The following is a 15,850-nucleotide window of genomic DNA, read 5'->3' on the forward strand; positions in this document are numbered from 1 at the left end:
GGTAGACATCAAGAGCAAATCCATCCCGAATTTCACTTGAGGCAGAAATGACCAGGCTCAGACTATCATAATTGGGACACATTATGCGAAGACCCAGCTCCCTTGAGAAGTCCATCATGCTGGGAAAAGTGGGAGGAAGGAGAAGAAAAGGATGACCAGAAGATCATCCTGGAGAGAAGCTCTCTATGTGGTTGCTGAGAGTCGACACCGACTTGATGGCACTTAATCAATCAATCAATCAATCAATCAATCAATCAATCAGAGATAAAGAAGAGGTGATTGCACGCTGAAAGCTGTAAGTGCAACGACACTAATCACCCATTTTCCATCTCTGTGAGTGCAGACATTGCCAAAATACAGTATGAGCATTCAGAAGCAAGCGGCCTGCATCAGACCATTGGTCCATCTAGCTCAGTATTGTCTTCACAGACTGGCAGCAGCTTCTCCAGGGTTGCAGGCAGGAGTCTCTCTCAGCCCTATCTTGGAGATGCCGCCAGGGAGGGAACTGGGAACCTTCTGCATGCAAGCAGGCAGATGCTCTTCCCTGAGCGGCCCCATCCTCAAGGGAAATATCTCCCAGTGCTCACACATGGAGTCTCCCATCCAAATGCAAACCGGGGCAGTCCTTGCTTAGCAAAGGGGACAATTTGGGCTTGCTCCCACAAGTTCAGCTCTCCTCCCTTCAATTTGACCCCCCCCCCGCAAGGTGGTATTGTTGATGGCCAACGTTTGTCGGCCTGTCTCATGGACCATAGGAAAGCAGTTCCCATCCCACTAGGGGTCTCTGTGTGAACACCCCAAGGATGCTTTTGAATGCAGGAAATGCTTCTGAAGACAATTCCTGACTGTTCCAATCACCCCCATCTCCATGCCAGTGATCTTCATACCTGGACTACAGCCTCTGTGATATGGACCTGGCTGTTTTGCAGCCACCTGTGGTCAGGGCTTATGTAGTCAGTGGACAGTTGTATTACCTTGGCAGGAAGTGCGCTTGTTCACCAAGAGGCGCTTCTGTCCAGCTTTAAATATTATGATGCTCCCCTCCAGAGGGAAAAGCATGGTAAAACCCAAGCAAATGCTGAATTTGCTTCCCAGCTACCTGGTCACCAATCTTTCCTGGCACTCGCTGAAAAATCATTCTTCCTGGCAAGCAGCACCCTCTGTTTAGGAATGGCTGGAGTGCTGGTGACTCTGGGAGTTTTGCTCCATGTTAAGGAGTCTTTAGGAAGAGAAGGATTGCTCTGGTCAAAGTGTCTGCTGCACACCTCTGTAGCAGGCACACTGGTTTCTCCTCTCTGGGTTGTGTGTAAAGTCCAGCTATGCATCAACGCTGCAAATGCAGAAGAAGATGGAGGCTGCAGTCCTCCAAGGAGACCTTTAATGGTGGCATCCCCCAGGCAGTTCACACTCACTTGCAGGCTCGGGCTGGCCCACAGGCCAACAGGGCAGATTCCCAGGGTGCCCTACCCGTGCGGTGCCCCCCCGCGCCCCAACTCTCACCCTTCACGACCGATTCTCCTCCAAATCTGGCGCCCTTCCCACACACATTCTGGCGCCCTCTCAGTGCCCCCCATCCGGCCCTGACCAGATCTGGCACAAAGACTCCAAGGGAGACGAGAAGGAAAGAGGAAGAAACAGCGGGATGCTAACAAAAGTGGCAACTTTATTAAGATACTCAATTAGACCACAAGTCGTCACTTAACTTTCTAACTAAAGGAAACAAAACAGGGCAGAATGGAGTAGGCAAAAAAACTTTCCATCTCGGCCAATCTGTTGGAAAGCCAAAAATTCCTACTCGGCCCCCAACAGGGCGACCAGCAAAGCCCATTCTGCCCCTGGGAGGGAGGGAGGGAAGGAAGGAAGCCCAGGGTCACAAAGGGAATGGGAGGGCAAACAAAATTGGGGGGAGTCCCAGCCAGCCCCCCACCCCACTCCCACCCCGCTCCTTGCAGGCACGTTCACTTGGTCTCCTCTTCTGGGGCGGATCGACTGACTCCTCCAGCCGCCCAGCAGCAGCACATGCCTGCAAGAAGCACAAAGCAGCGTCAGTGGGGTTGCCCTGCTCCTCCTCCCTTTCCGCTCCGGCAGCCCAGCAAGCGGGGATCGGGCAGTGGGGTGGGGGTTGACGGGGGTGGGGGGGAAGCCAGAGAATTCTGCTCAACCTCGGGCTCCCCACTGTGCAGCAAGGGACGGTGTCATGGCCACACCTCCCGCCCCGCTCCGAAGAGGATCTTCTGCTCACTCCCCCCTGCTCACTGGAGCAAGAGGGGCTCCTCGCTTGCCCAGAGCAGATGGAAGGGAGCAGGGGTGAGCGAGGAAGCGGGAGGTGGAGGCATCGTCCAGCCTGGCCCAAGCACCCTCCCTCGGCCTCCTCGGCAGACCTGGTGGCTGATGCCTCCCTTGCCCCCTTCCCTCTGGGGTGGAGAAGGAGGAGCCCCTTTGGTGTAACAGGGAGGGGAGGGGAGGGGATGCGCCCCAGACTTGGGGAGGCCTGGGAGGGGAGGCCTGCTGCTGGACGCCTCATCAGGTGCTACACAGCAGGGAGCGGGAGGGAGAGGAGGGCTCTCTGGCCCGCCACCGGGCAGCACCAGGGGGCGCGACTGGGGCTGCAGGGGGCCCCCAGAGTCTCCCGGGCTCCTCTGCTGCTGCCCTGGTTTGGGAGGGGGGAGGGGGGAGTGAGGCGTGGCTGCGGGAGGGGAGGGGGGGAGGAGCACACCCTCGGCAGGGGAGGGGGCGGATGCCTGGATGGTGCTTCCCCTGCTAGGGGAAGCCAGGCCGCTGGGGAAGGGGAGAACGGCGGAAGGAGAAGGGGGCGCTCCCCGGCCAGCTGGTGGAAATGGAGGGAGGCGGTGACCTTGCCCTCCTGCTGGGGCCACACAGCCTCCCCGGACCCAAGGAGAGCCCAAGAATGGTTCCCAAGGGCCACTTGGGGGCAGGGTGGTCCTGTAGCCTCCTCCCACAGCCTGCAGCAGAGGCAAGGGGAGGGGCTTCTGCACCCCAGAGGCGGGGCTTCCTTGGGCCAGGGGAGTGGAGCCTGCTTCCCCCTCACTCCTCAGACAGAACTGCACTTCCCTGCTGCCGTCTTGTGGACAGCTCTTTCTATCCACGGGGTTGGAGGAGGTCTTCTGGCTGGTCCGGATCCACTGCGCTGCATGGTCTTTCTTCAGTCTCCCTTCAGCTGCTGATCTTCCAGGGGAGAGCACGGGGCTGTTGTTCCTGGAAAGAGAGAAGGACATTGGTTCAGAGATTGGGGGTCTTCTCACACTCTCCCCCATGACACCACCCAGCACCAGGGACTCCTGGCAGAATAGCCGTGTCCTCATTTCCCAGAGGGAAGAGAGATCTTTCCTCTTTCCCTTGGGCTACTTGTACAACTGGCCACAAGGGCCGAAGATGGCATTCCAACACGAGGGAGGGCTGCCCAGATTCCTGCCCGCCCTTCCTGCAGCCCCAGCCCCCTCCCTAACCATCGGGGCCCCTTCCAGTGAAGCCCTGCCTTGGTCTGCTCACCAGTCGGTCAGGTGGAGAGATCACCGTACTCTGGCGGGTGTCTCTTCTTCTTACAGCCTGCCCACAAGCGCCGAACGGCAGCCCGCAACCCGTGCCGGGAGTGGAGGGAAAAGGCCTTCTTCACGATCTTCTCCGTCTTGCAGGCAACTCTCCCGACCTCGGGGTCATGGTCGCCAAGCAAGCTCTCCAGCGCTGGAAGGATGAAGGAGAAACTTCAGCAATGGCATGAAGAGATCACCCCACCCTTCGCCAAGCCCCACCATTTCCACACCAAGAGGGAGCAAGTCCTGACTCTTTCTCCCCTTCACTCTGGGAAACCCTACTGCTGGGCATCCCTGAGGATGCAACCGGGACCTTCCATTTGAGGGTCTGTGGTCCCTAAACCTAGGCCTCTCCCCTCATAGAAACTGCCCCTTCCCACACAGAAACCCGCACTTACCAGCATGGAAGGTCTCTATGTTCCCTTCAGTGAGGATGCTGCCCTTTTTGTGGACCAGGTGACCTAAAAACAAGGGTGGAAGGAAATGGGACCACAGTTCAGGACCCTGCGCATGGACAGCTCACTTCCCATCATTCAGGAGAGGAAGTCCTCCCCTCTCTGCTCCCTCTGGGACTGACAGATTGAGCCATTCCTCCAGGGACTCTTATGTCACCTTGGGAGGAAATGAAGTCAAGACTCCTAGCTAACGCTCACTGGGCCAGTCCTCCTGGGGAGGGAACAGCTCCTGCCCCCCCACACCCTTCTGGCAGTGCCCTCCAAGAGAGTGAACCTTTGCCCACCAAGACGACCCACGAAGGGAGACCCAAAAGTCTTGTTTCCCTTACCGATCAGCAGGGCAGCTGTTCTCCTCACTGAAGGCTGCTCGCTGCGGAAGAAGCCCAGGATCTTGGTGGCCTCCATCTCCACGGCGTCCTCTGTGCCGAGCTGCCGAATCTGGGATCAAGAGCAAAGACAAATCCCGAGTGAGCAAAGCATCGCCCAAAGGTCCTTGAGCCATTTGAGCCGAGGGACGGACAGGGAGGGGCTGCCCTTACCAGACGCTTGGCGATCTTGTGCAGCAGCTCCTGCAGGCTGTAAGAGTCCCGCGCCAGCAGCCTGCCCTCCAGGTGCCAGAGGAGGGCTTCCGCCAGGAGGCTCAGATTGTCCTTTGCAGCCTGCCAAAAGAAAGACCGGAATGGGAGTGGAAAAGCCTCCCAAGGGATTCCAAGAAACCTCTTAGGGGGCTTCAAGGAGTAGGGGAGATTTTGGACTTTGGTGGCCTCTCGTTGGCTGAAGCACAGCCGAGGACAGCCAGATTCAAGAGGGGAAGCTTTTCCCCATCCCAGGAAAGAAGGGCCCTGGATGAACTCTGGGAAGAGAAAGTGGAAGGGGGTGGAGAGGTCCATTCCCTGAAAGGTTTCAGAGAGGCCTGGATGGGCCAAGCCACAGCGGGACAGCTGGATGATTCACCACCCCGTGAGGCTAGCTCTGAGGCCTGCCACTGGGCGGCTGGACTTGGGGAAGCCTAAACACCTTTGTAGAGGAGGCAGGGAAAAGTGGGCTCTCACCTGTGCTACCTCCAGGTCCTCATCCTCCACGTGCATCAGCACCGCGATGAGGGTCGTGATGTTCTCTTCCGTACCCTCATGATGGTGGTGGCGGTGCTGCAGGAGATCCAGATGGGTCTTCATGGCTGCCCTTCGGATCTTAGCCTCCTCCTACAAAAAAACAGGGGTTGTCGTTGGCAGGGAGGAACTCCTCACCTCCATCACCATGAAGAAGAGCTTGCATGGGTCTCTTGCAAGAGGTCTCAAGGGGGTGTCCGGTTTCCCTTCTCCAACCCGGTCGGAATCTACAGGTTGGCCGGCCCTCATAGAGCCGGGGCGGAGGGCTGGCGTGCAAGTACTCACGTGGTGGAAGAGAGGGCGGCACAGGGCAGCCAGGGCAGCATTCACGGTGGCCTGATGTTCCGATGGGCAGTGCCTCAGCCTCTCCATGAAGGCCAGGACCCCCAAAGTGGCTTCCAGACTGGAGGTCCTGAGCCCTCCCAGGATCCCGGCACTAAAATCCTGGGGTTTCTTTGCCTAGGGTGAAAAAAGGTGGATCCTTGGAGTTCTTCCAAACACATGCCAGTCCACCCCCTGCTAAACAGACCACAGGCCTCTCGGGGGGCTGATGCCGCTTGGCCTCCATCCACTGCCTTGGGGAGGAGATCACTCAAGCCATCCCGGAGGCACAGAGAGGGGGGAGAAGGCGGCATTGGAGCACGTGGGGAATCAGGGCTCCCACGGAGAGATGCATTTCTGTGCCTTCCCTTAAGGATTTCTCCTTCGTCCTGTGGCAAGGGTTCCACAGGCTAAATCCACCCAACTGGAGAAATCTCCCCATGACACCTGGGGATGCCTAGGAGCACCAGCCTCAGGTAGGGCTCCCCAAAGAGAGGAGTTTCCATGCCCAGAGATGCTCCCGGGGTCATGGGTCTGGGTCACTCACCGCCTTCAGCTTTCCATAGATTTGGAGAAGTCCCCTTTCGCTCAGGTAGCGGATGTTCTGGCTGGGGTGGACTAGCCACGCTACCAGGAGCGTCCAAGTCTTCTCCAAGGCGGCGAAGTCTTTGTCTTTCAGGAGCAGCTAAAAGAGGGAAAGGAGGAAAACACCCATCAGCCCCTGGGGCCAGACCCTCCTCTCAGGGAAGCCCACGCCGAGGAACACGCTGCTCACCTCCACAAAGAAGGCCACCTCTGCGAGGGAATGCTGTTCTGGATCTTTGTCCAGGCTGAAGAGGGAAGCCAGGTATGCCTTCAGCCTGGCCACTGTGGAGGATGGTGTCTGTAGGAGAGCCCTGCAACACACCAAAGGATCCTGCTGAGTCTGGGGCGGAAGGCCCGGAAAGAGCAGACCTGACCCAAACCACCCCAGCCCCCAGGCCTCCTGAGAAATCTCCTCTTCACTCCTACTTACCTCACCAAGAGGGCCACACCCTGGAGGCAGCTCTGCGGAGAGCACAGGGATTCCCAGCAGGTCTTCTCTGGGGTCACCTGTGCCACCCTCTCCAGCAGGGTCCGGACAATCTGCGAGGTCTCCCTGCAGAGAAGAGAAGAGGAGGTGGCTGTCCCCAAAGTGTGTGTCTCCTTGCGGGGTGGTGTAGTGTCAAGGGTGGAGGGACTGTCTTGGACCATGGGAGGGAGACCACAGGGGTGAAGTGACTTTCCCCACAGCTGCTTTTTAACACTGCAGACGCATTTTAAGGCTCTCTGCAGATCCAAGAGGGCTGCAAATTCTGGGGTCTCCTCTGTGTAGCTGAGGGAGGGGACCACCGTGCCAGAGTCACCCCAACAGGCCAGAAATGCTCCTCACCCATCAGAGTGGGACATGGGACAAATGGCCCTAGCCTGTCCTCCCAGAGTGCTGGAAGGAGGACTTGCTGGCCTCGCTTTCCCCAGCGCCATGACTTACTCAGGAGGCAGGTCTTGGCTCTCCCGGTTCCCCACTCCCTCGGTGGAGTTCTGCAGGCCGGTGAGGATCTTGTTCACCAGGCCCACCAGGAGTTCGGGGAACCTCTCCTCCACCTCACTGGCATACTCCACGCACCGGATGACGTCCCCGATCTTCTTTGTTGCTCTCCCCTGAGGAGAAGGGGAGGGTCAGGCCTCAGCACACAGTCCGAGGGACAGTTATGGGTCAGGAGAATCCCCGGGGCCAGGCCAGTGCCATGGGTGTCTGCACGCACATCTGGGCCTGGAGGGTGCTGCCTCTGGCTCAGGGAGCATGAGGTCTACTGCAAGGGAAAGACATCCCCAAGGGGGAAGGGCAAGTCCCCGCCTCCCGTGTGAAGAGTGGCTGCCATCCAAGCCGCCATGCTGCGTAGTGCAGGAAAGGAAGGGCGGAGGGGTGGTGGGAAGTCACCCTTGGTTTCTGCCCCTTACCTCTCCCAGATGGACCGAGGAGAACCAGTCTGGGGCCAGCTGTCCTCTTCCTTCTTCGCTGCCGCCGATGTTCCTGAGAGAGGAGAGGAGAGGGAAAAGCTGCTCAAAGGTCTGTCCTGTTGGAGATGGCAGCCAGCTGGAGAAGAACACGAGCACCCAAAGAGATGCTGAGCAAGGATCTCGCCTCCCTTGGGAGGTGGCTGGCAGGGGAACTTCATCAGGCCAGAGATCTCCCAAGTCCAGCCTTTCGTGCCCCACTGAGAAGCCCTGGGAAGTGTTCAGAGAGGGCATCGAGACAGGAGCCCTCCCCTGCTCCTTCTCCCCAACACCCGGTCATGCCAACAGCAGGGGGGTCTCGGAGCTCCCTCTGCTAACAGCCAGCAATAGACTTGCTGGTGTCTGTCTCGCACCTGCTGCCAATCGGCTTCCTTGGGTGAACTCCCCCTCCAGAGGGCAAGGAGGAGGAAACATCCCTCTGTGGGGCTCAGACATGGGGGAGCTGCCCCTGTCCCCTGCAGCCTTCTGCTGGCTACGCTAAAAGCCCCCCCCCAACTCCCTACTGGCTCCTAAGGCCCTTCAGCTGAGAGGAGGGTACCTACCTGGCCGAACCGGGGGCCGGTGGAGAGTCCCACACCTCGTCCTCGATGCTGCTCACCTCATACATGGTGTCATCCTCGTCCGTAGAGGAGCACTGGGGAGGAGAGAGAAGAGAAATGGGATTGTTCCAGGGCTTGCATTGACCTTGCGAGGCTTCTGAGAGGAGGAACTAAGCCCAAGGGACTTAGCGTTGAGTCCAGGCAGCACCCTGTTCCTGCTGAGTAGGGCTTGACCACACTTTCCAGAGGAGCAGGTGGTTTGGGGTCATCCATCGTGCTGTAAGGGGCGCTGAGGGTTCCAATGAACGGATGACCCTCTAAAACAGGGCTGCACAACTTCGACCCTCCAGACATGGTTGGACTACAACTCCCATCATCCCCAGCCACAGTGGCCCATAGTCGGGGATTATGGGAGTTGTAGGCCAACATCTGCAGGAGGCCCAAGGTTGTGCAGCCATGCTCTAAAACCAGACGTGCCTCTTAGAACAAAGGCATTTGGCATCTCTGCCCAGAAGAGCCTTCCACCGCATTTCCAACCCCTTCCCAGTGCCTCAACGGGAGCCCTGCATTTTCTTCCCACCCCACTCATCCAAATCCCTCCCACCCTGCGGCATCTAGAACTGGAACTGTTCCAGGTTCTGTCTCCTATCGGGGAACAGGGGACACACACACACACACACACACACACACACACACACACACACACACACCCCAGAGCCCATCCACCTGAAAAAATGGATGAGCATTCCTGACCTCTGCCGAGGACGAGTCTTCCACCACTTCAGTGTTCAGCAGCCTCTTGATTAGCCACTTCTTTGGCTTCGGGACTCTGAGAGAAGAAAGGAGAGACAGGGCATAAGAACATCCATGCATGCCAAGAGCCCTGTGGATCAGGTGAAAGACACGTGTAGCCCAACAGTGGACAGCCAGATGCCTATTTAGTTGGTTGTGAACCACTTGAGACCTGGTTATATGTGGCATCAAAATGTGTTTATTCACGCACACACAATCCTGCAGATTCTGAAGTCCCTTGGCTATCATGGGTAATAGTCTGCAATTGGCTTCTCCTCCATGAACGTGTCTAATCATTTGCTGGACTTACTGGCCATTAGCCCATCCTGTGGTTGTGAATCCCGTAGCTTTCAATATGTGGTGTGTGGGGCGAGAGGGAGAAAATGCATTTTCTGGGCTCTGTGCTGCACCCAATGCTAGTCTACTCCTTGTGTTGAGCTCCTGTCCTCGTGCAGTGAGGGGGGCAGGGAACTATCCCTCCAGGGTGCTCAGGCCTTTCAGAAACGCCCCCACCCCAGGCTCCCAGGGAAGGTGATCTGCCTCTATGATCCCAGGAGCTGCCCTTCAGCTGAGAAAGGTACCTGGGGGAACTGGTGTCACCGTCCCCTTCCGACCCCTCGTCCTCCACGCTGGCTTGCGGAGTCTCGGCCCCCGGGAAGGAAGAACTCTGTGAAGGAGAGAGGAGGGAGAAATGGCTGCTCTGGCCCTCGCGTTGAGCTTTCCAGGCTTCGGCGGGGAAAAGGCCAGCCGGGCACCTCCCAGTGGTCATCACCAGGTGAGCTGGATACAGGAAGTGGGCCGGAAGTGGACCTTTGATGTCCCAGAAGAGCTACAGGGGAGGCCAATTCTGCACCACAGCACGGCCATTTCGGAGGTTTAAGGAAACTCTTGTCAGAATGTGGCCACCCACCCTGCAGCTTCTCAAACTGGAGCCATTCCACATTCTCTCTACTCCTGGGCAACACGGGGGACCCACACGCCCAACCCTCAGTCCTTCCAAGGGAAGGACTGGATGTTGATGCTTTCTGACCTCTCCAAGGGATGGCTCTTCCTCAGCAGCAGTGTTGTGCAGCCTCCTCTGCACAGTGCTTGGCCTCTGGACGCTAAGAAAAGAAAGAAAGAAGACACGTGAGATCAGAAGAGCAGTGCTTAGAAAGAGCTCTGCTTGATGAGAAGAAAGAGACATGCAGCCCAGCACCCTGTTTCCAGGAGTGGACAGCCAGATGCCTGCAGGAAGCCCACAGGCTGGGCATGGAGACCCCTGTCCCCTTGTGGAAAGAGGAGGAGAAAGACAACTCTCCAAGATGCTCAGAGCTTCTGCCCACCCCCGGCTTCTTGCTAAATTAACCACCTCCCCCGGCCCCAGGATGGGCTCTTAAGGAAAGTCTTCTGCTTCCATGAGCTCTGGATCTGCCCCTCCAGCTGAGAAAAGAGTACCTCTGGGAACTGATGAAACTCTCCACGTCCAGCTCCTGATCCCTTGGGTTGACCTCTGGGATCTCGGCCTCTTCGATGTCGGCACCCTGCAAATGAGAGAAAAAGGAGAGCAATGCGTGAAGTTGTGCTCACTCTGATCTCCCTAGGGCCTTGGGGTTTAGGTTTTCTCCCTTCATTTTCTTTGAATTCATGTTTATTTCTTTAGATTATTTTGATTTTTAAATAAAAAGTCTTATTTTAAAAAAATAAACAATGTGCTCTAACATTAACTGTTATTGGGAGTGCCAGGGCACAGCCACCACATGCTTGTGGCCATTTTCTTTCATGGTAAGCCCAACAATGAACCTCCACTGTGATATGAGTTTTGCTGTGGTCTACAAAATGGTGGCACTCTGGAGCTCTGGTCCGAAGACAGCATGTCAGGTAGGTCTCCGAGATCTCTTTCTTTACCCAAAGAAAAGCAGTCCTTAACAGAAAGGTCAGTGCATAGGAGCTCTAGAATTGAATGCTAATTTCTTGTTGTCATTTCTTGCCATTTTTTCCTGCATTCCTTTCATGGGGAATGGACACAAATGCGAATGGGACCCCCTGGTATTTATAGTTTGGCCCCGAGAGTCTTCTTCATGCAAGCCCATCATGTCCTCTGCTCTCCTATTCCCAGGATAGCTCCCTCTTTCCAAAGGGAGAGACAAGGTGGGCCCCTGAGTCTGGAGCGAGGGCCATCCCTCCTGCTGTGGAGACTCTGGGCGGCTGTTTTGACCTGAGGGGGTTATTATTGTCTCTCAAGAAATACCTCTTCAGTCAAGAGACATTGAGTCTCTCTGCCAGGAAGACCGTCTCATCTCCTGATCCATGTCAGGGTCTCGGGTTCCCTTTCTGGATCTGTCCCAACTTCTGTCTGCTGCAGGCGGAGATGCAATCTCCCCTCACTCCTCAACCATCCCATCCACAAAAGTGACAGGAACGGTGTCCTTACCTCACAAGACCATGCGGTGGCAATGGTCTGCAGGAACCACCCATCGTCCTCAACCGTGAAGACACTGCAGGAAGAAATACAATGGCATGAGTACCTCGGAAAAGCCTTGCTGGATCAGACCAAAGATCCATCTAGCCCAGCACTCTGCCTCCAATAGGGGACAGCCGAATGCCTCCAGGAAGCTGTCCCCTGTGACCTTCAAGCTAGTGGACATCACCACCACATCTTGTAGGACTGAATTCTTCTACAAAATGTATGAAGACCTCATTTTTGTAGGTCCTGCACCTCTTGCCAGTCAGCTGCACTGGATCCATCCCAGATCCAGGCCGGCTGTGGGACAGAAAATCTTCCCTACACAACATTTAAAGAAGAAACTCTACCTCCTCTGGGAACTGCTGGCAACCGCTTCATCCAGGATCCCGTTCCCACTGTTGACATGCTGGATCCTGGAGCCGTCCGAGAATGACTTCTGTCAAGGAGAGAGGAGAGAGGAATGGGTGCTCTGACACCCACTTGATCTTTCCAGGGCGTCTGGGGGCTAAACGTCACACCTCCGTCAAAGGGTCCTTAACAGATGCGCTTAAAGCAGGAAGTGGCTCCTTTGCACCTCAAAAGGGTGCTGGGGACGCTCCCCCACAGAATTGGGCCCCTGCAGTTGCGTTGCTGACTAAAAGAGACACTTCCTGTTCTCATATTGCTTTTCTTGACGATGCATCTAAGCTACTATTTAGAGTCTTGCAATATATATCTATATATCTACTGTATATCTATCTCATTGAAACTTGAGTTTTTAAAATTTTTGTCTTTATATTTTCTTTTCATTCAGCTGATTTTTCATTTTATCTCTCTCTCTCTCTCTCTCTCTCTCTCTCTCTCTCTCTCTGTTTTAGTCTATTTTTACACTCATTGGTTTTGGTTTCTCTTTCCCCACCACAAAAAGAGTGCATCCTTCCTGAAGTACCGGGTATGAACGCAAGCTCCAGCGCGTGGGACCTTCCTTAAAGAACAAGGCCCTGCCCTGCCAGAATGTCATGGGTGGCAGAATGGAGGGCAATGCCTTTGGGGAAGAGATGGCTGCCCCTTCGGTCTCCGATAGAGATCGACCGGCCTTGAGTGGGAGCCCAGGTACACCACAAGAAGCCAGTCCTAAAACCAATGTCAGCGAATGGGACCTACAAACTGGACACACTTTCATGGCCATTTATTTCATGGGTGCCATTGTGTCAGAGCGAATGGAAACACATAGGAATGGTATCTGTTTCCATTCATTCAAAAAATAAATGCTCAGAGAGGAACCAAACCCCAAAATCTACTGAAGCCCAGAGATCAGCCTCCCCCCCACCCCCCATTCCTGGGGAGCTGGGTGAGATCCTAGGTATTAGACCATTTGGAGTCACAGGATCCCAGATGAGAGTCAGGCCTCTTGCTGTAAGGGACACGGTGGTTTCACATTCAGGGGAGGTGCTTTTAGATCAGAGAAGCCTAGCTAGGTTTCTCTCTTTGCTGGGAAGAGCTACTGGCCGTCTGATGCAGCCTCGTGTTTTGAGGGCCCTTCTGATGCTCAACTACATGCTAAGCCAAGCCGGAAAGGGGGTGATGTGGAGCCGAGCAGGGGCAGAGGGGAAGGAGTGCCCAATCTGCCCCAAGGAAGACTTCCCCACTCTAGTTCCCCTCCAGACTGCTCCCTTTCTGGACATGTTTTGTGCTTGGTGGTCCAGAAGAAAATCAAAGTCTGGAACCCTGGGGTGGGGGGGGAGTGATTTGGGGCAGGAGAGCGGAAGGAAGAAGCGAGGGGTGGAAGGCAGGTAGAGACACCCCTCTTCCCTCTCAGCACTTCCCATCCCCCAATTTCCCATGCTACTTCCTCCATAGGGAGGGGCTTCCACCTTGGCATGAGTCACTTGTAGTTGAGCCCCGATGGTCACTCCTCCCACCCACCCAATTCACCGCTACTGCCACTGCAAATTTCGAAGCCTATGGCTTTGCAAGACAAGTTCTCAAAACGTTCCTCCCACCTGCTCAGACTGGGTCTCCCGCACTCCCTCTAGACTCGCTTCAAGTGGGGTCTCTCCCACCCCCTCCCAGCCCTGCCATGTACGGACTGGATTTCCATCCCTTACCAGTGACCATTTGCTGGTTTCGGTCACGGAGCGCTTTTCGTTAATCTCCTGTGGCTGGAAGTCACTGAGAGGAGAAAAAAGACACAAGACACAAGGGAGTGAGTGTGTCGAAGGAACCCCGAGTACCCAGTTTCCAACAAGGGACAGCCGGATGCCTCGTGGCAGGGCGTGGAGGCAAGAACCCTCCCCCTCCCTGCAACATTCGTGGACTTTCTTTAGTTTAATCTAATTGATATATCGCCAGGGGCGTAACTACTATTAGGCAAGGGGAGGAGGGGGCCTGGGGGCCCCAGAGACTCCTCGCATGACTCCCCATTGCCCCCTGCCCAGCCCCAGGTCCCCTCGGCCACTTGCCCTGCTTGCCCGCCTCTCTCCTGCTTGTCCTCCCGGCCGGCAGTCGAGGCACCAGACCAGCTGCCAAGGAAGAGCTGCTTTCCTCCCGGGCGCCTCTCAGCTGAGCGGCGGGTGGCGGGGCTTGCAGGGAGGCCTCCGTGTAGGCCCCAGTGAAGCCTGAACTGGAGTAGGCTGGCAGGGAGGCCCCAAGCAAGGAAGGAGGCAGGCAGGCAGGCAGGGTGGCCTCCGTGTAGGCCCCAGTGAAGCCTGAACTGGAGTAGACATGGAGGGAGGCCCCAAGCAAGCAAGCAAGGAGGCAGGCAGGCAGGCAGGGTGGCCCCCAGAGCTCTCTGCAGCAGACCCTCCGCCCAGCCCAGCATTTGCCAGGTAGAACCTGAACTCCTTTTTGTGGTCACCGCCCCCCCCCCCCCCAATATATAGGGATCTGCTTGCCATAGGGCTTTGATATGGACGGGGGGGGGGGAGACTGAGAAGTCTCTGAATATTTAATTTAAAACAGCTTGGGAAATTTGCTGGCTTTAAAAAAAAGCCCTATAAGTGGCCTGTTTCATGGCAGAAAATTCTAAAAACTTCTGGAACAAAAAATACTATGTTCATTCATTCACTGATAAATGCACTTATGCTCAAGTTGTTTTGCAACCCAGAAAGTCTGAGTGAGAACTGTGAAGCATGTGTGGTGCTTTTATTTTATTTTATTTTATTTTTCTTGGGTGTGAACTGCTCCCCAATAACTCGCAGGGACTTCAGGGTCAATCTGGCCAACCTGGGAATGCAGCACCTCCATTCCAGAGGAGGAGAGGTGTGTTAAAGGGCTTTAAAAGCCTCCTCTGAAAAGCCTCCTGCAATCAAACTTTACTGAATTTGTTCAAAATTCTGAGAAAACAGACATAGGCTCACCCTGCATGGTTGAAAGTCTCCTTTGCTAATCTGCAGCAAGGGGGCCATTTTAATAATTAGTGTTTCTAGTGTGTTCTGGGCATTAAAAGTAGCACAAATATATAGTTCTCAATGTACATCACTATATATTGTGAAGTGTTTGTGTGTGTATTCACTGAAATGTATTTCCAGGCAGCAGACTTATTTTGAAATATCAGACTTAAATCCTTGGGGGCCTGGGGTGTGCAGAGGCCCTGGACTTTGAGGGGGGCCCCATTTTAAAATCTGGTCTCTGGGCCCACTCCAACCTTGCTACGCCCCTGTATGTCGCCTAGTGTGAAAACCTCTAAAACATCTCAGCTCCGCTGGTTGGGACTTGGAGAGTGGCTGCTGGTCAGAGTAGACCACCATGAAGCGAGTAGAGCAATGGTCTGACTCAGCACCACCTGTTCCGAGGGGCTGCCACGACCTCCTCCTCTGCCCCCCAGAGGGGCTTCCACTGCTCCCCATCCCAACTGCTCCCTTTCCCCTGCTGCCACTCAAGTGAGGCAGAACTCAGGTTTGCCTTGGTCAAGAAATGGTGAATAGGGTTTGTAAGTTGCCTTGTTGCTAATTGCAAGTTGTAAAATCATACATTCTGCTGGCCTGGCTGGAATGTGAAGGGAGGCCCCTTTCCTTCTATCTCCTGATAGCCAAGCCTGCAAACTAACAGTTTCAAGGGCACAGCTGGACAAGAGAAAGATAGTGTTGCTTATCATGTGTAGAGTAGAAATGCTCCATTGTACTGGAGGAATGTATCCCATTGCAATAATTATAATATTTGTAATATGACAGTAAAGTGATGCTGACCAATGAAGATTGTATGCACTGAATGTAGTTATTATGAGTATAAAATCTGGAACTGAAATGTAATCGGGTATCTCGGGCGTTGAAATCTATTTTCTCCGAGATCTAATTGTCGACAATAAATCTGCTTTTCTCAACTGCTGGTGTCATCCTTCACTTGAGCTCGGGCTGGGGAATTCTGCTACACAAGGAGGCACCAGGGGATCCAGCCCTGAAGAAGCAGCCAGCCACACCCTGGCTCCAGTCTCCCGCTCTGGGTGGCTGCAGGGCTCACCTGGAATCCAGGCACTGAGAAATGGTGGGCCAGGCACACCAGCCCATGGGGCCTCTCAGCCCCCCAGACCTGGCAGAGCAGGCTAGGGGACCCATCCCCATTGGAAACCCTAGAGAGCTCAATGTGCATGAGAGCCCTGCCTCGCCTCCTGTGCCTGAACCCC

The 15,850-nt window shown here is 55.3% G+C and overlaps 1 protein-coding gene across 1 annotated transcript; it reads right to left on the reverse strand.

Moving 5' to 3' along the window:
• Positions 1-5,962: 5,962 nt before the first annotated feature.
• LOC128335574 (uncharacterized) lies at positions 5,963-14,113 on the reverse strand. The gene is made up of 14 exons (XM_053274101.1): positions 13,692-14,113; positions 13,338-13,401; positions 11,598-11,686; positions 11,218-11,281; positions 10,242-10,327; positions 9,835-9,907; positions 9,386-9,471; positions 8,766-8,841; positions 8,016-8,107; positions 7,417-7,489; positions 6,947-7,116; positions 6,452-6,574; positions 6,212-6,332; positions 5,963-6,121 (listed from the first exon to the last, which is right to left on the reverse strand). The coding sequence occupies exons 1-14, from the start codon at positions 14,048-14,050 to the stop codon at positions 5,963-5,965; spliced, it is 1,635 nt and encodes a 544-aa protein (XP_053130076.1). The 5' UTR covers positions 14,051-14,113.
• Between the last annotated feature and the right edge of the window lie 1,737 nt (positions 14,114-15,850).

The sequence above is a fragment of the Hemicordylus capensis genome, chromosome 11 (genome assembly GCF_027244095.1).
Source record: "Hemicordylus capensis ecotype Gifberg chromosome 11, rHemCap1.1.pri, whole genome shotgun sequence".
Lineage (NCBI taxonomy): Eukaryota > Metazoa > Chordata > Lepidosauria > Squamata > Cordylidae > Hemicordylus > Hemicordylus capensis.

Bases quoted from the DNA above. Each gene is read 5' to 3' on its own strand.
- LOC128335574 (XM_053274101.1), bottom strand. From the start codon at position 14,050: ATGCTGGGCTGGGCGGAGGGTCTGCTGCAGAGAGCTCTGGGGGCCACC. The intron at 11,282-11,597 runs GTAGAGTTTCTT...TTCTTCCTGCAG, and splicing joins GCCAGCAGTTCCCAGAGGAG to TGTCTTCACGGTTGAGGACG. The intron at 9,908-10,241 runs GTACTCTTTTCT...TTCTTTTCTTAG, and splicing joins AGTTTCATCAGTTCCCAGAG to CGTCCAGAGGCCAAGCACTG.